Raw genomic sequence first — 19,218 nt, 5'->3', positions numbered from 1 at the left:
TATATATGTAGTGGTAGAGGATTTCAGTCTCTCAAATTTACAAATACTTGTTTATGTTTATATTAATTTTATCGGCACATTCTATATAAAAATTTAAATTATAGCACAGTATAATATATATATTTGTGACATGTTTGTTTTGCAAATACGGTAAGAATATAAAAAAAATAGTGATTAAGTTTAGCAAATATTGTAACATGGATTTTAGTAAACAATGTTTTTTTAAAAACAAAAAATTACATCTTGAGAGGGGCATAATTCAAATAAAATTAAATAAAAAAACAAAAAAAAAATAGAAATGTTGAGAGTGGGATTTGAACCCACGCCCTTTCGGACCAGAACCTTAATCTGGCGCCTTAGACCAACTCGGCCATCTCAACATTTTGCATTTGTAAAGCTATTTTTAAAGTATATATTATATTATTAAAGTTTTTGAAAAAACCTAAAGGGGAAAATCCATGTAGTCCCCATTCCTCCTCCGGGACGAAGCCATGGTTGCTCGAGCTCTCGACGGGCCAAACCCTCCTCCTCTTCCTTCCAGCGTTCGTCTCCATGCTGCTCCGCAATCCCTTGATTCTCTCCTCAATTGCAAGGTTTCTTTCTCTATTTCTCTCGTTCAGAGCTCCTTTTTAGTCGCCATCGACACGTCGGCGTCGGCGGCGGCGGAAACGGTCATCTCCTCGGCCCCCTTGACGTATCTCCTTGAACTCACTCTTCTTATTGATTTCTATTCTTTATTTTTGCGATAAAGTTTTGATTTTTCTTTTTCCTCTCACGGGGATCTGGAAATCACCATTGATCTAGAAAAATCAAAGTCATTGAGAGGGAATTCTGATGTTTCTTTTTGTTTCTCTTGGGATTTTGTGTTAATTAATTTTTTTTTTGGTTTGATTTTGGGAATTTGGTGCAAGTGGTCAGCATCAGCTTTGTGGAATTGGAAGCTAGGAACCTCAAGTATCCAATTACAGAGAGACTGAGGTTTTTTCATCAAATTCTGGGTCCTTTTTCTTCTTCTTTTGATGTCTATGTTTTGATTGCTGTTCTTCAGTTGCTAAAAACAAAGCCTTTTTTAGGATTTGAAAACTATTTTTTAGGTTTACAATTTAAAAGATGTTACTTCCTGTTTGAATGAGGTGGTCTGCCTTTGGAAAAGAATGATGTTAATTGAGTTAATTGCTTGATTCTGTTGTCTATCTTGCTGTGTTTGTTCTACATTCTTGTTTATCATTAGATACATACAACTTGTATTTTTTCCAAATCAAGGAGAAATTTTTCTTAGTTTGTATAAGTTTCAGATAATAATAAGTAATAAGAGAGATCAAGGTTTTGTTGCAAGCTTATCTTGCTCATAAAGTCTGACATCAACAATGGCTTATATTGAGATTTCAATTTGATGATTTGTTGATCATATTTTGGGATAATTTTGGAAAACTTTTTACATCATACATTGTTGGTGGTTGTTACATGCTTTCATTTATCTTTTGAAAAAAAGATTGTGAGTAATGTTTAGGTCCATCTGGGTAAATATTATTAAGGCAACTTATTTTATTGGATTGAAAGTGTGATTGTTTACAAAGGAAATAGAAGCTATTGATTATCAATATTTAGACTTTATTTCGACATATGAGATTGTTGGGGGAAATGCGGGTGTATCTTCTCATTGATCTTATGATGCTTAAGTTTTTGATACCAAAATTGTTTCTCTGGAATTGTTGATTTTATAAGCGAAGACATTTTACTTGGTTAGTTTGAATGATCAAATGCTTTGCAAATAAATTTTAAAATTGTGTGATTTTGGTTTACGGTTTTTTTTAACGCTGTTAGAAGAATAATATTTGATTAGAATATATATGATTTCATTTGATCATAGGTAAAATCGAGCAGCAAAATTTCTAAGAGAAAATGGAAAGCAGATGATGCAACTGTTGACTTGGAAAATCGGACTTGTACTTTTTCAGTCCCTGAACATCCTCCTTTAACCTGCTTTTCAACAAGAAGTTGAATCAGGTACTTACATTTTGAGTCATGAACAATATGTGCAATTTTTTCGAAGCTGGCATTTCTTTTTAACCTTTGCTTTCCTAAGGTTATTGATACACCCCTTTAGTCCCACATCGACAAGTAGAGGAACTCAGTGTGCGCTTATAAGTGGGGGGCAACCCCACCCTACCAGGCTGGTCTTTTGGGGTTGTGGGTCCTCCACTTGTGGGCGTATCAGTTATTGTCAACTTCTTTTGCACAGAATTTCTTTTTCCCAAATAACTTCATCCTCAGGCAGGGTTACTTATTCAGAGATCAATTTTCACTTGTTCAAACATTATGTATATACTTTGATACACTTCATTTTGAGATGGTCTCATCTTAAAAAAAGTGACAAGTTCATGAAAGTGAAGTTAAGTGGTGGCTATTGAATGAATATAGTTAGTCATTTCCAACTGGATATTTACCATTTGGCACACTTATTTTCCACATCAGACTAAAATCTAGTAGTTTTCAATAGTTACAAGGCTTTCCGAGTTTCGTTTGAATGATTGCTAGATTAAAAGTGGATGATGTAGTTTGTTCATTTTGGACTTATCACAATATAATCCAAATGCGAAAGTTAAGAGCTTGATGTGAATTTTGGGAAAGTAGCTAATGTAACTCCTCTACTTCGAGATGATTAATATTGTCAACTCTCAATTGACTGCTCTAATTTCGACGTAAGCATTTTGCATCAATGTGTACTCAATTGGATATCAAATGGCTCTTAAATTGTCAGTTTTTATACCAATTTAAGTCAACCATCAATAAGTGTAAAACCTTAGATTGATGATGTGATTAATGGTTTCAATAATGAGAAAGCTCGCAAACTAGCAGATCTTTCAGGCAAATGAAGATGCTCTGGTGAGATAAAAAAACAGTGTTAACTATTGTGATTAAAGAATCTTTGTTCTACTGGTAAAACCTTGGCATGATTTAATTTTATGTGGTTCATATTACATGAGATGATAGATTGTCATTGTTGAGTGTGTTATTTACAGCTTGATGTTTTCAATGTGAGTAAAGCAGGGAAAGTTATTTTCTAATGTTTTTATTTCAGGAAATGTATTGGAACTACTGATGTTTATAATTAGAAATATAGATTTTTTAAATTGATTTGCATATCTACTAGTTAAATTCACAAAAAACTAAGGAAATTATGAGTTTCTTATTTCTTGATTAATTGATTTGCATACTTCGTCGTTAAATTCTTTTGCTTAAATTTTTTAGTTGAATCAAACATCTCTCTGGATCATCGATGATTGCAGATGTCTGCAGATGATTTCATAAAGACCAATCGCGGAATTGAATGATGGAAAGGATTTGCCTGAAGAATTTCTGAGATCCTTAAAATGAAAAAAATCTGAAGGAATGAAATGACAGAAGATGATCCAGCTTCCCAGCAAACTCACACACTGAATTCTAATAAAATGTTAGGATTGGATGATATTTTGCATGTTGCAGTCCATAAGAGAGGAGTCATCAGGCTAAAATCTAGTATTTTTTTCAATAGTTACAAGGCTTTCTTAAATTTGTTTGAATTATAGCTACATGAAAAGTAGATGATGTAGCTATTAAAGTAAATACTAATTCTACATTTAATTTTGAACTTGGAAGAATATATGTATTTGAATATATATAAATCTAAGTTTCTAGTGAGTTTTGGGTCGAATTAGATTTAAATAATATATTTGGTTTGCATCCAATGACAGTAGAATCGTTTATGTGCCTTGTCATCTTAGAGATGCATGATACCATTAAGTCTTTAATTTTGAGTATTAGCATTTTGCATCAATGTGTACTCAATCAGATATCAAATGGCTCTCTGTTTCTTGATTAATTTGTATAATTACTAATTAATAATTATGCTAATAAGTCATTATATTGTGAGTTCATCGTCAGACAATATAATGTTTTCAAAAATAATAACTAATTTATTTATTATTATTTTTTTATTAATAGGTGCTAAGCACTTCATTTAAGAGATTGTCAAAAAAACAGACTATACAGAAATATGGTTATGAATCTCCTAGGAAAAATTATAACTAATTTATTATATAATTTTTTTTAGATTTTGTTTATCTAAAAACAATCCGACAATTTAAAATATAACAAACTAGTCATCAGATCCAGATTCAAGTCCACGACTCCACACCCATTACGTTTACATTAACACCCCTATAAACTTCCAGTATTCTTTAAATAAATAAAAACATTTCAGGTACCTAATCGCAAAAACCCCCTTGAAAATTCCCCATCGTTGCATTCTCTCTCACTGCAAAGAGCTCCAGATCTAAACCCCTTCTTCGACCTCGAGCTCGCTGCTCCGCATCAATGGCGGCTTCGCCGGAAGCCGATCCCTCTTCTCGCCCAGATCCTCCTCCCATCTCTCGATAAGATCGTCAAGAATGCCTCTTGGCGCAAAGGCCATGCCAAGCTCTCCCACCAGTGCAAAGCTTTGATCGACAAGCTCTCCGCCCCGCCCACCTCCACCGCCGTATCTCCGGTCTCCTCCCCGACATCCTCCTCCTCCCTCCCCAGGTCCCGTTGTTGGCCTTTCACTTGCTGAATCCGAGTCCATCCTTAACCCTCTGATCGCCGCCCTCTCATCCGCATCCCCCAAGATCGCCGAGCCGGCCCTGGACTGCGTCCAGCGCCTCATCTCCCATTCCCTCCTCCGCGGCGAGGCTGACCCCGGCTCCTCCCCTGATGCTCGTCTCCTCTCCTCCCTCCTTCCTCCTCTTGCTCCGCCCTCTCCCTCGGCGACGACGCTATCGAGCTCCTTGTTGTGAAAAGTATCCTTTCCGCCGTCACATCCACTTCCATTCGCGTTCATGGCGATGCTCTCCTTGACGCTGTCCGCACATGCTACGATCTCTACCTCGGCAGCCGCAGTCCCGTCAATCAGACCACCGCCAAGGCCTCGCTCATCCAGATGCTCGTCATTGTATTCCGCCGTATGGAGGCCGACTCCTCCGCCGCCCCTGTACAGCCCATTGTTGTCGCTGACCTCATGGACCCCGGCACTGCCCCTGCTCCGCCGGATGCCAACATGACCCAGTTCGTTCAGTCATTCATCTCGAAAATCATTGGCGACATCGATGGGGTTTTGAATCCCACGACGCCTGCGGCTAAGTCTGGGGCACATGACGGGGCCTTTGAGACGACGGCAGTGGAGCACACCAACCCTGCTGACCTGTTGGATTCCACAGATAAGGATATGTTGGATGCGAAGTATTGGGAGATTAGTATGTATAAGACTGCATTGGAGGGGAGGAAAGATGAGCTTGGAGCTGATGGGATGATGGAGAGGGAGGATGATTCGGAGGTTCAGATAGGAAATAAGCTTCGGCGGGATGCTTTCTTGGTGTTCCGGGCATTATGTAAGCTCTCCATGAAGACTCCGCCTAAAGAGGCGGCCACTGATCCGACATTGATGCGGGGGAAGATACTGGCATTGGAGCTGCTCAAGATCTTGCTGGAGAACGCCGGAGCTGTGTTCAGGACCAGTGAGCGGTACTCACTTGCTTGTAGTTTAAGTTCTAATGCTTTTAGAGTGATGAATACACTAGGCCATTTTTTCTTTTGCGCTCTTGAACATTTGGCTGATTCACACAAAAACAGTAGCTCTCCACTGCCTCATTAGTTTCTTAAGCGGAGCTAGTTTGTAGAAAAGAGATCATTTCTCATTTTAAAACCTTGTTGTATCTATGTTGGATTGAGTGATAAACTTATTTTTGGTATATTAGTCAGACAAATAGGGGAAATGTGGATGGGGACGCTTATTTTCTTTCATACTTCATAGATGACCCTGGTTTGAGCATTATCATGGACCAAGACAGCAAATAAAAAGCCTAGTCAAGCAAAAGGACAACTTGAAGTGGATAAATAGATTCCTTTACTAAAAATAGTCTTAAAGAGCTGAAACAATGGAATTTAGTGCTAAAAGGCCCTTAGACGGTATATCTGGAAAATCTAGTTCTTGTTGTAAAGATCATAGCGGAGTTTCTCTTGACATGTAATTTTGTTTGTGTATAAAAAATAGTTGAATTACATATCGCCTGTCCATATAGAACTGCATCTCTGGGGGCTGTAGAAATATTATGGTATAATCATCTTGTGCTTTGACTTGCATTCCTGAAGAAGTGGGTCTATTAAATACAAATTACATGCACACACCATTTTATTTGAATACGTTTAATAATTGAAACAGTGCTACTTTATATGAACATCTCCCTATATGTAAAGCAATCAAATGGATTTCTCATTAAATAACCTTGTGATGCATGGGTTATAGACTCTATGGTCAAGATTGAAATTTGTGGCTTTTCTAGACATTGAGTGGGTATTAAATCAACATCACTGTATTTGAGTGTGATTGTGGTGGAGCATTTTCTGTAGTCATCCTTATGCCATTGTTAACTTCATAGTGCACCCATGCACTATGTGGACACTTAAGTAGGTGTTTGGTGATGATATGTGATGCAAACATAATATAGCTGTTGCTTATGTTTGTGTCTGTGCTTCAACTCCTATTTTATTTGGTTTCTACATGTTGATCTGCTTAAGGATTCACATTAATTTAATTTATGGTAGAAATCTATGTCAAGCCATTAAATAATTTAGATTCATTCACTAAAGGTGGTTGTGCGCTCCATGAGGCGGAAATTGTCTTCATGTTATTTATTTTTGAAGTATCCGTTTAAATTGCTATTTCTCATCTGATGAATTTGTTTTGGATATCAAGCAGGTTTCTTGGTGCCATTAAGCAGTATCTGTGCCTATCTTTGTTGAAAAATAGTGCTTCAACTCATATGATTGTTTTTCAGCTTTCTTGTTCTATTTTCATGAGCCTGGTTTCAAGATTTAGACCAGGATTGAAAGCAGAGATTGGGGTATTCTTCCCAATGATTGTTCTGAGAGTTTTGGAAAATGTCGCTCAACCAAATTTTCAGCAGAAGATGATTGTTCTTCGTTTTCTGGAAAAGCTTTGTGTTGACTCCCAGATATTGGTTGACATTTTTATCAATTATGATTGTGATGTCCACTCATCCAATATATTTGAGAGGTAACTTTTGAATCATCCTTTGTTTGTTCAGTTTAGTCATCTAGTCTTATTTTTCTGTTTTTTTTACATGCTTGCGAAATGCTTATTATTAACAATTTCTTTGGAATATTTTTTCTGACCATGATGAATATATTTAATGTATTTAGGCTGATAAACCAATCTTTTGTGTTTTATTGACTTTTTTTATAAGTGTGATGTTTGTTGGATTTCCACAGAATGGTCAATGGCTTGCTCAAGACAGCTCAAGGTCCAACACCTGGCACTGTCACAACATTAGTCCCACCTCAAGATGTAACTATGAAACATGAAGCTATGAAGTGCTTAGTGGCAATATTGAGATCCATGGGAGATTGGATGAATAAACAGTTGAGAATACCAGACCCCCATTCTCCTGGAAGTCCAGAATCAGCTGAGAGCACTTCTGACGGTGGAAATGATCCTCCGATGGCCAGTGGAGATGGGGAGGAGGCTACTGAAGGAACAAGTTCTCATTCGGATTCTGCAAGTGAAGTCTCAGATGCTGCTTCTTTTGAGCAGAGGCGCGCTTATAAGCTGGAACTTCAGGTGAATAATTATGAATAATTGTTATATTTTCATTCATATTCATATCATGCTTATATAATTGAAGATGCACTTATCTTCGCCCATTGGTATATTATTGGCAGGAAGGAATATCCCTTTTTAACCGGAAACCTAAGAAAGGAATAGAATTTCTTATAAATGCAAAGAAGGTGGGAGATTCACCTGAGGAGATATCTAGCTTCCTTAGAAGTGCATCAGGCTTGAACAAGACTCTGATTGGTGATTATTTAGGAGAAAGGGAAGAATTGCCACTAAAAGTCATGCATGCTTATGCGGATTCATTTGATTTTCAAGGTATGGAGTTTGATGAGGCTATCAGGACCTTCTTGCAAGGGTTTAGATTGCCTGGTGAGGCACAAAAGATTGATCGCATAATGGAAAAATTTGCTGAACGGTTTTGCAAATGTAATCCGAAAGCCTTCATGAGTGCAGACACTGCTTATGTCCTTGCTTATTCTGTGATATTGCTTAACACTGATGCGCATAATCCAATGGTTAAGAACAAGGTCTGTGACTATTCTTATGATTTCTTCAATTTATTTGATGTGCTTCAACTCAATTATGGTGCCATTCTGTATCATATTGTATCATATGATATACCTTAGTTTTCTGGAATGGTATTTTTCAGTTTTGTGATCCAGGCATGGAAACTTTATTTGCAGATATCCTTCATTTATTTATCTATTTATTGCACCGTATCTTAGCCAGTTCTTGAAAATGGCATTCTTTACCTTCAAATTCTTTTGCTTAAATTTATAGTTGAATCCAAAAATCTCTCTAAATCATTGATGATTGCAGATGTCTGCAGATGATTTCATAAGGAATAATCGTGGAATTGATGATGGAAAGGATTTGCCGGAAGAATATCTGAGATCCTTATTTGAAAGGATCTCAAGGAATGAAATTAAAATGAAAGAAGATGATCTGGCTTCCCAGCAAACTCAGCCACTGAATTCTAATAAAATGTTGGGATTGGATAATATTTTGAATGTTGTTGTCCGCAAGAGAGGGGATAAGTCTATGGAGACCAGTGATGATCTCATCAGGCACATGCAAGAGCAGTTTAAGGAAAAAGCTCGCAAATCAGAGTAAGCTTGTTTGTTCTTTTGTAATATCAATGATTGTTGAATGTTGACTCTAAATCATTTTTTAATTCTCTCACCGCAGTTATTGTTAGCTGTTATATTTCAGAATGCTCAACATGTTATATTGGTAATTGGTTGTTATGATTTTATGCACAATCCTCTGTATCCTGCCTGTTCTGAACAATTTCTCAATTTTAGGTCTGTGTATTATGCTGCAACTGATGTGGTAATACTGAAATTCATGATTGAGGTATGCTGGGCACCTATGTTGGCCGCTTTCAGTGTTCCACTTGACCAGAGTGAGGACGAGACAGTGATATCTCTCTGTCTTGAAGGGTTTCGATGTGCAATTCATGTTACTGCAGTTATGACAATGAAGACCCAGAGAGATGCCTTTGTTACTTCTCTAGCGAAGTTCACGTCCCTCCACTCTGCTGCTGACATGAAGCAGAAGAATATCGATGCTATCAAGGTTTGGTTTCTATTTTTGTCATTGCCAAACAAATGGATAACAACATATATAACTAGTTTTGAGTCTTGACAAGTGGCTTCCTTGATGTTCGCCTCTTAATTATTTTGAAATATTGCACACTCAATGAACTTTAATTTTTATAATTTATATCATCATGTTTTGTATAAATCGTGCATTTGAAAGATGCAATATAAATATACTCCCAGCAACATAAAATGTGGACAAACAATGCTTCATGCATTGATCATGATTCATGCATTTGATCATGTAAATACTCAATAAAAGTAAACATTGCTTGATGGCATATCTTCACGGGTATTTGGAAATATTGTTCTTATAGAAATATATTAGTGTTTGGTTGGTGCAAGTACTAGCAAATAATATTTTTGTTGTTTGAAAAATAAATACCTTTGATAGTGGAAACACTCCTTAAGAGAGAATTTTTAAATAGTGTTGCAAGGACAACCATTCTGACTGGAAAGTCAGTGTGAAGCAGGTTGAGGATGTACTCTGTGATATTAGCTGTGATTACTTAACAGGTAGAAATTATTTAAGACAAGAAGGTTGAGTTCAAGTGCAACATAGTGGCAAGATTGATTAGATAGCACTTATTGTGCATTAACTTGGAAATTTTATGTTACTACTTGTGCAATTTATAGTTAATCTAAGTGATCAGATTGTGTCTGATATGTCTTCACGTATGGTTGCAAGTTGAAACTAGTCACATAGGAACTGATGTACAAATGCCTGCATTTTTGCGCAAGGAACAGACATTTATCATACTAGTATGTTGATTGTGTTGCAAGATTATATAGGGAATACCAACCATGTCAAAAGCATAATTTTATCCCAGCTTAATAGATGTTTGGATGTTTCCTGTGAAGGCTCGTAAAGCAAACCTCTGTAGTGGCATGCTTCTATGAAGCATCCATTCTTTATTGTTTATTTGTTTTGACAAGAAGTAATGAGAAGCCCGGTGATTGTTCTCCCCTATGTGTTTATTATCTAAAGTATAAAGACAAAGTTCTAAAGTCATTTGCTTATAGGGCATCTTGTTTTTTGCTGCTGCTGCTGTTGCTGCTGCTGCTGTTGTTGTTTTTTCTTTCCCTTTCGTTTTTGTAATATATTTTGTCCAATTGTTCTGCAGACAATTGTTTCCATTGCAGAAGATGATGGTAATTATTTGCAAGAAGCCTGGGAACATGTTTTAACATGTGTGTCTCGGTTTGAGCATTTGCATCTTTTAGGAGAGGGTGCTCCTCCAGATGCTACATTTTTTGCAATACAACAAAATGAATTGGATAAATCTAGACAAGCCAAATCATCAATCCTTCCTGTATTGAAGAAGAAGGGTCCTGGGCGGATGCAGAACGTGGCTCCAACAGCAAGAAGGGGTTCCTATGATAGTGCTGGTGTCGGTGGCCATGCCTCTGGAGTAGTTACATCTGAGCAAATGAGCAACTTGGTTTCAAATTTAAATTTGTTAGAACAAGTTGGAATTGCTGATATGAACCGAATATTCATGCGTAGTGAAAATCTGAATAGTGAGGCAATAGTTGACTTTGTCAATGCGCTTTGCAAGGTTTCTATGGAAGAATTGAGATCTGCATCAAATCCACGAGTTTTTAGTCTCACGAAGATTGTTGAGATTGCGTAAGAAGCATTACTTATTCTTTCACCGCCTGATATGTGATGGGTAGTAATTTTTCTGTTTATTTCATACAGGCACTTTAATATGAACCGAATCAGACTTGTCTGGTCTAAAATCTGGCATGTGTTAGCTGAGTTCTTTGTCACCATTGGCTGCTCAGAAAATCTCTCAATTGCTATTTTTGCAATGGATTCCTTGCGTCAGCTAGCAATGAAGTTCTTAGAGAGAGAAGAACTGGCCAACTATAATTTCCAAAATGAATTCATGAAACCCTTTGTCATTGTTATGCGCAAAAGCAGAGCTGTTGAAATCAGAGAGTTAATAATCAGATGTGTTTCTCAGATGGTGTTGGCTCGTGTTAATCATGTCAAGTCAGGGTGGAAAAGCATGTTCATGGTAAGTTTTAACAGCAGCTAAGAGCATTTTTACTTACCGGGAGCTTCTGAATCTTATATAATTTTGTTTTTTGGTGGTGGTGAAAGGGGGTTTGTGTTTGGTTGGAGGTGGAAGTTTCATTGTTCATATTGTGTCTTTCTTTAGGAATCATATTTCTCAATCAAACTATTTTTGCAGGTCTTCACAACTGCTTCTTCAGATGAGCACAAGAATATTGTGCTTTTGGCTTTTGAGATTATTGAGAAGATTGTGCGTGATTACTTCCCTTATATAACTGAAACTGAAACTACAACCTTCACAGATTGTGTTAATTGTTTGGTTGCATTTACCAATAGTCGGTTTAATAAAGATATCAGCCTAAGTGCCATTGGTTTCCTTCGGTTATGTGCTGTTAAACTTGCTGAAGGAGACCTTGGTTCCTCTCCAAAGTTAAAGGGCAATGAAGGTGCTGAAGTAGAGAAAGATGGAAAAATTGATGGCCAACGTCCCATTGACAAAGATGATCATCTACATTTCTGGTTCCCATTGCTAGCAGGTACTGACAGAATGAAGCATTAAATCTTTTGATCTTTCAGATTCGGTTTATGGTCTTTAATTCCGGTGCCACCAATGGTATTTGTTACTTTTGTCATGACGTAGGTATGCCTGTGTTAGTCCTTGGTCCTCATTTTTATAACCTTTGTGCAGGATTGTCAGAACTTACATTTGATCTTAGGCCTGAAATAAGGAAAACTGCCTTGCAAGTGCTATTTGATATGCTACGCAACCATGGGCATCTCTTCTCACTGGCTCTGTGGGAGAAAGTCTTTGACTCTGTTCTTTTCCCAATATTTGATTATGTAAGACATGCTATTGATCCATCCGGACGAAATTTGCAAGGACAGGAGATTGAAGATGATTCCAGCGAGCAAGATCAAGATGCTTGGCTTTATGAAACATGCACTTTGGCCCTTCAGCTGGTAGTAGATCTTTTTGTGAAATTTTATGATACTGTGAATCCGCTGTTGAAGAAAGTGTTGATGTTGTTGACAAGTTTTATAAAGCGCCCTCATCAGAGTCTTGCTGGCATTGGCATTGCCGCCTTTGTTCGCTTAATGGGCAATGCTGGAAACCTCTTCTTTGAGGAGAAGTGGCTTGAGGTGGTCTTGTCATTGGAAGAAGCTGCTGCAGCAACCCTCCCTGATTTCTCCCTAGTTTCTTCTGATGTTTACCTTGAGAATTTAGCCAGAGACAGCATATCAGAAAGTAATGAAGAACCCCAGAAGTCAACTGATGACGATGATGTGGAGGGCCGCAGAACTAGAATTCTGTTTGCTGCCATTAATGATGCCAAGTGTCGTGCTGCAGTCCAACTTCTGTTGATTCAGGTATGCAATTTTTACAATTTAAAAATCTTACATTTAAAAGAGGATCACATGTGTCTCCATCATGTCATTATAAACATTCGACTTTACTATATTTACTGAATCATCACAATCTGTTTCTTAGATTAGTGCTCAGTTGTCTCAATGACTTGCCCTATATTATTCCCTCCTCAAAGGGCATTGCAGCATACTCTGTTGTAGACTATCTGATCAGTAAATGCAGCTTCACATGGATTTTATTGCTTAAAAAAAGCTTTATCTTGGCTTTAGTTAGTTTTGTTTCCTTTTGGTATTATGTTACCCAATGTAGGTCTTTGCATTCAGTGATGTTCAATTATGAACTTGAATGTGAAACTTTTTTTTTTTCTTTTATATATTCTCACAGGCAGTACTGGAAATCTATGGAATGTATAGAGCTCAACTATCAGCAAGGAATAGAGTTGTACTCTTCAAAGCATTGCATGTGGTGGCAGCCCATGCTCACAAGATAAATAGTGACAGTGAACTGAGATCGAAACTACAAGAACTAGGTCCTATGACCCAAATGCAGGATCCTCCACTTCTACGCCTCGAGAACGAATCCTACCAAATATGTCTTACACTCCTGCAAAACATCATCTTTGACAGACCTACAAACGACGGGGACATCGATATAGAGGCACATCTTATTGCCCTGTGCAGTGAAGTTCTGCAAGTGTATTTAAAAACCGCAAAACCCGGGCAGCTACTCAGGATCTCATCTGCTGGTCAACAAAAACCACAATGGCTCATTCCAATCGGTTCATCAAAACGTCGAGAACTTGCAGCCCGGGCACCCCTCATCGTGTCAACAATTCACGCCATATGTGATCTGGAAGGTTCATCATTCCAGAATAACTTGTCACATTTCTTCCCTCTTTTCGCAGGGCTGATAACCTGCGAGCATGGTTCAAACGAAGTACAACTCGCACTGAGTGATATGCTCGACTCGTGGGTTGGCCCGGTTTTGCTCAAATCTTGTTGCTGATCTTGTTCACAGCATATTCATATTTACATCATTATAGACTTGATTGTATGATAGTTTTGTCAGACACCATTCTTCAATTGCTTCAATGTTTGTCATCATCTTGATGTAATAGTTGTTATACATGGCATTTAATAGCCATTGTTGGACTCTTACAACAAGAATATGTAGGTTTTGAAATGAGCATCCATGTGATTTGATGATGTATTTATGTGAGTTATATCATTGTTATGCTTGTGCTTAATTCGTCCATTATATATATATATATATTGTACATTTTCAAGGCAAAATTGGGGGACTTTTTTTAGATTAGTGATCACTTGGAGAATGTTTAATTTGTTTGGTCTAGGGTTGTTATGTTTTTGGTGTTATAAATAATATTATAATAATTAATCGTCCAAATTTTTTTGTAATAATAATATTATCAGACATGTTTTCATCTGAGGCAATATATTGAACAGATTTAATAAATTAAAATATATATGTCTTATAGTTTATTAATCAGTTTTAAACCATCAAACTCATGATGTGTCATTATATATATATGCACTTCATCAAATGTTAGGTATCTGTTTATTTGTCTCATGAAAACGAGGGCGCCAAAGATAATTATATATAAATATAAATTATTTTTTATTTATGTTAATATAAAATTTTACTTTTTATTCATCAAATGTCATTATATATTTTTTAAATCAGTTTTAATTCATGAACTCATGCTAATGTTTTGAAGAATAACCCATAACAATTAAATATGTATCAAATATCAGTTTACGAAATGAGTGATGTACAAGATAATGATCAAACCTATCCAATAATTATAAATTTTAAACCTCTAATCATCAGACTCTTCTTCTTATATATATTAAAAACAAAATAGTGAAAATTTTAGATCAAATTGCATATATTAAACATCATCAACTAACAGTTTGGGATCATGGCAATTGCAATGGATATATATATATATATATATATATATATATATATATATATATATATATATATATATAGTACAGAAAAAAAGATGATCAATATTGTTTTCTTACATTCACTCATGCATTTGATCTATATATATATATATATATATATATACTCACAAATTATCAATACATTGTGATTAATTCCTGCGGGTAATTATATTATTTATTAAGTCTTGATATTTTCCCTCAATATTATTGATGTCTTCTGGAAATATTATTATTTTCAATCTTATTGCAGAAATGAAGATGAAGAAGAAGATAAGCTGTTTTTCTATAGAAAATATCAGCAAATATTCTCGATTTTCACCATAGAAATGCAGTGAAGCAAGACTACAAAAGTTTAGAGCTCTATAAATTAGAACACATGAATTCATTTAAGTGCATGCATGCATGCATGATATCAAGACAAGTACTTGTAGAGAAGCATTTTACTGAAGTTTAAGAAAATAGCAAGTAACAAAGATGAAGGAGCACCTCAAGTTAATTAATTACCTGAGTATTCAAACAAGAGAAAAACTTACATCAAATATAAGCTCTAAAAGAAATATATATATATATATATATATAGAGATAAAAAAAACACATATGATGTTAATGATCTCTTTCTATATATGTGCCTAAAACATAAAAACTAAACCATATCTATGTAATGAATGAACTCAACACTAAACACTGAAAAACAACATTCCAACTAAACTCTCTCTCTCTCTCTCTCTCTCTCTCTCTTTATGAAACCTCAAAATATGATTGTAAGAAAGGAAACCAAACCAAATTACAAACTAAACTCTCTCTATATTTGATGAGGATCCCATAATGTACTATAAAGTTAAATAAACCAAATTAAATACAACTCCAATTCTTATAGATATGTAGAGTAATTAGTCACACATATATTATGCTAATCACTCACGCCCTCTCTCTAACTCAACCCTAAACACTAACTAAACACTCTCTCACCCACTCTAAACCCTAAACACCAAAATAGAAAACATAAACTCTCTCTCTCTCTCTCTCTCTCTCTCACACACACACACACACACACACACACACACACACACACAACAAGTAAAGCATTGATATAACCAAAAGCAGTCAACCAAACTATATATATATATATATATCTTTTCTTTGGTCTTCTAGGAGTCAGGAAAAGAGAGATGCAGAGGGGCAGTGACCATCTCTCTCTTACTCACTCTCTCAGAGTCAGTGCAGACGAGTGCCTTATCCCTAAGAGCTAGCTCAAGTTGCAGGAACTTCAACACCCGTGTCCTTGTCCTTATCTCCTAAGTTTTAATGCCTTGATTAATCTGCACTCCTTCAAAGTCACTGCACGTGTAAACCAGTCCTCTTCTTTCACTCCCAGGCCTGCATTACCCACCCTTCCATTTCCATTTGACATTTGACATTCACCCATGTATACATGACAGCATGAAAACCAGTACTTCTGGTTGTTGTCCTACTTTTAACCAGTACTAGTACTTATTACAATTCATGCACCAAAGGAGATAAAAAAAAAAATTTAAAAATTAAAAAAAAAAATGCAACCATGCCAATGCATGCTTTGGAACAGAGAAAAAGAATGGTACGTGGATGTGATGATGATGTGTGGACATGCAATGCAAGTTCAATGGGGGACACAAACAATTGGACAACATTACTCTAACTCTCTTTTGCTGCTGCTGCTCTCTGTGTTGGAGTAGCTGCAAAGTAACTCTTGCAGTTGCTTCCAAGTCTTGGAAAGTAACTCAAAAACATGAAAACCAATTACACATACCACCCAGAGAAACAACAACAGATCCATGGCACAGTGTATGTGGATCACATCATTGATTAACACCCAAAAAGCTCTGTGTTTGACAACTAGAAAGTCATGCTGAAATCAAGATACTACCAATTAATCAATCAAACAGTTACTAATAACATAATCATCATCATCCTCCTCATTCTTCCACTTTGTGCAGACATATATATAGATATATATATCTTCATGAAAACTTATAAACTAATAATTAACAACAATAAAAAGAAAGAGAAGAAGATGATCATAGAGTAGTAGTCACTCCAATTAGAAAAAACAAAAACAATTAAAAGAGAATTAAACAAACTAAAACTAAAACTAAGAACCAGAAACAAATAGTAATAATATCAAAAGAGAGTAATATTAAAAGAAAAGAGATAGAGAGAAAGAGTGAGATCTACAGCCTGTGATCATGATCAGATGTCATTTTAATTTCAGTAAGGTGGACGATTTACCGGCGCCGGTGGCCCAACCATAAGCATCAGTCGGCAACTGAACATTGTTCAGAAGGTTAGGCGGCAAACCAAACAGCGGCGCCGCTGCCGACTGGTCTGGAAGCAGTTGCTGTTGTTGTGACTGAGACGGCGGCGATTGTCCGACCATCCCTGGCGATCCCAATGGCCCGGACGTCGGCAATGCCTCTTCTTCATCAAGTGGCAATCTTTCATATGCTGCGTTGCCGAATGAAGCCGCCATTATAACTACAGGTCCAGATGCAATCAAAGCTCCGACAACACTACCACCGACGACTTGGCCTTGTCCTCCGGCTAAGTAAATTGTTAGACCTGTAGCTGCTGGAGGAGCCGGAGGAGGTAGGAAGGATCCAGAGAGTGACAAGATCTCAAACCGGCCATGAAGAGTGACGACGGCACCGGGTGAAGCTGGTTGCCGGAGAGTGACGTTGGTGACGGTGCCACTACCACTGAGAATACATACACCACGTTGCCGGCGTCTAGCAAAGTTGGCCACACTCTCACCAATATCACACCCGCCGGCTATCTCCATGACGTGAGAACGGAGAGCGTTGGGGCTGTCGCGAGTGATTATGATAGGTGGTTTTGGTTTGTTCTTAGAGCCGGCAGGGCGGCCACGAGGTCTTCGTGTCATCTCGGAATCTCCTCCGGCGGAAAGGTACGGGGACTAAATCTTGGTTGGGCTCATCTTCTCCGGCAACAGCGTTGGTGGTGGTTGCGTCATCCAATTCTCTCTTTTTACCACGGTTGAGAAGGGAGCTGGATTGCTCGTCTTCAGTTTTGGGAGTTTGGAGCTGAGAGTGGAGTTGTTGAAGATGGGAGTGGAAGTGGCGGGTGTGGAAAGGAGGTGGCAAGTGATGGCCATGGGTTGATGAAGCAGTCACTGGATCCATAAAAGTGGAAACAAATGGAACAGTGAACAATGAAAAAAAGAAAGACAAAAAAAAAATAAAAAAAAGCAAGTTTGATGGATGTTTTGGTGTTTTTGTTTTAGGAGCTAAGGGTGTAGTAGTTGTCCATGATCATGATAAGTGAAGAAGTTTGGGTAGGAGAGGATATAGTTGTGGGAGAAGAAAGAGGTGTGTTAGGGTTAGGTTAAAGGGATGGTGTACTTGATTTGATGGTGAGAAGGGCTAGTATGGGTTTGAGACTTGAGTGGTGCCATATATGGGTTCCTCTCTCTCTCTGTGTTTCTCTATGTTTCTTCTTTCTTCTTCTTCTTGTTCTTGTTCTTCTTGGTCTATGTTTGGGATGTTGGGAAGAGTGGTTTATGAGTTGATGATGTTTGGTTGATGGATGAAGTGATGGTGGGCGAGATAGAAAGAAGAAGGAGGAGGAGAAGTTGACAAAACTAGAGCTATCATTGACCTGTTATTACCATCTTGCCCGCCTGGTCACCCGCTACTTCTTGTCCTCTATGTATGTATGTATATATATATATATGTGTGTGTGTATACATGTATGTGTGTATATATATATATATATATGCCCTTATAAATACCACTTATTTCTTTTAAAAGATAATTATTATATATATGTTTTAGTAATTAAATCTACTAACTCGTGGCAATTTCGTTGAGTTCAATTTTTTTTAACAGCACTCTCAATTTTAACAAAGTGAGGATGTGTGGCAGTTTCACATCTATGCCCCTCAGGATTGATGCTTATTACCTTTAAAAAAAAATTAAATCCTTTACGATATCTAAATATGATTATAATTGATGTTTGATGGAGATAATTGGGATAATTTAGATGTGCAATATCCTAAAATTTATGTTTTAATATAAGATTTAAAAAAATAAAAATAAATAATCAAGTTTGTTAGATTCATAACTGTTTTTTGGTTAAGTAGTAGATAAATAATAGATTTTTTTTTTGTTAGTCTGTTTATTGAGATATTTTGCTATTTTCATTTTTTATTTTTGCATCTTTTCATAGGGCTGATAGTAGTTATAATAATCATGTAACAAATATGTTTTCATAATACAACTTATTGTTTAATCAAATAATTGACTTAAAATTCTCAAAAACAAAATATAGTATATATATATATATACATACGAAAAAAAATGGCTGCAATTATCCCAAACAATCACACATAAATTAAAAAGGTTCAACGCAAAACAAAGAACAGGTTGAACCGAGCTGGCCGAATAAACCGGGTCCATGTCTGCCCTGAGCCAGTGGCAATGCCGTAAATAACAACAACAAATAAGGTCATTTAGAAAACCAATCCAGAAAGGTTAGATGGAAACCATGTGGTGGTGGTGGTAAGCGTGGGGAACCGGAGCGCAGGGGGCGAGGAAAGGGGCGTGCTCGAATCT

General features: G+C 36.9%; 2 protein-coding genes, 1 long non-coding RNA gene and 1 other non-coding gene across 4 annotated transcripts; 2 read left to right on the top strand and 2 right to left on the bottom strand.

Moving 5' to 3' along the window:
- Window positions 1-299: 299 nt before the first annotated feature.
- Window positions 300-380, bottom strand: TRNAL-AAG. Its single transcript has one exon. It is a non-coding gene; the product is annotated as a tRNA-Leu (tRNA).
- Window positions 381-473: 93 nt separating this feature from the next.
- On the top strand, window positions 474-3,686 carry LOC120280334. The gene is made up of 4 exons (XR_005542322.1): window positions 474-694; window positions 912-978; window positions 1,871-2,007; window positions 3,291-3,686. It is a non-coding gene; the product is annotated as an uncharacterized LOC120280334 (long non-coding RNA).
- An 80-nt stretch (window positions 3,687-3,766) lies between these two features.
- LOC120262428 (brefeldin A-inhibited guanine nucleotide-exchange protein 2-like) lies at window positions 3,767-13,863 on the top strand. Its single transcript, XM_039270535.1, is given in 14 exon segments — window positions 3,767-3,820; window positions 4,244-4,554; window positions 4,556-4,755; window positions 4,758-5,538; window positions 6,773-7,090; window positions 7,306-7,654; window positions 7,756-8,178; window positions 8,471-8,760; window positions 8,956-9,229; window positions 10,377-10,882; window positions 10,955-11,276; window positions 11,454-11,811; window positions 11,964-12,643; window positions 13,026-13,863. Coding segments are annotated over 14 exon segments (5,487 nt in total). The 3' UTR covers window positions 13,647-13,863.
- A 2,799-nt stretch (window positions 13,864-16,662) lies between these two features.
- LOC120259066 (AT-hook motif nuclear-localized protein 24-like) lies at window positions 16,663-18,289 on the bottom strand. Its single transcript, XM_039266604.1, is given in 2 exon segments — window positions 16,663-17,550; window positions 17,552-18,289. Coding segments are annotated over 2 exon segments (942 nt in total). The 5' UTR covers window positions 17,788-18,289; the 3' UTR covers window positions 16,663-16,844.
- Window positions 18,290-19,218: the final 929 nt, after the last annotated feature.

The sequence above is a fragment of the Dioscorea cayenensis genome, chromosome 1, assembly GCF_009730915.1.
Source record: "Dioscorea cayenensis subsp. rotundata cultivar TDr96_F1 chromosome 1, TDr96_F1_v2_PseudoChromosome.rev07_lg8_w22 25.fasta, whole genome shotgun sequence".
Classification (NCBI taxonomy): Eukaryota; Viridiplantae; Streptophyta; class Magnoliopsida; order Dioscoreales; family Dioscoreaceae; genus Dioscorea; species Dioscorea cayenensis.
This window is presented reverse-complemented; position numbering and strand designations above follow the sequence as displayed.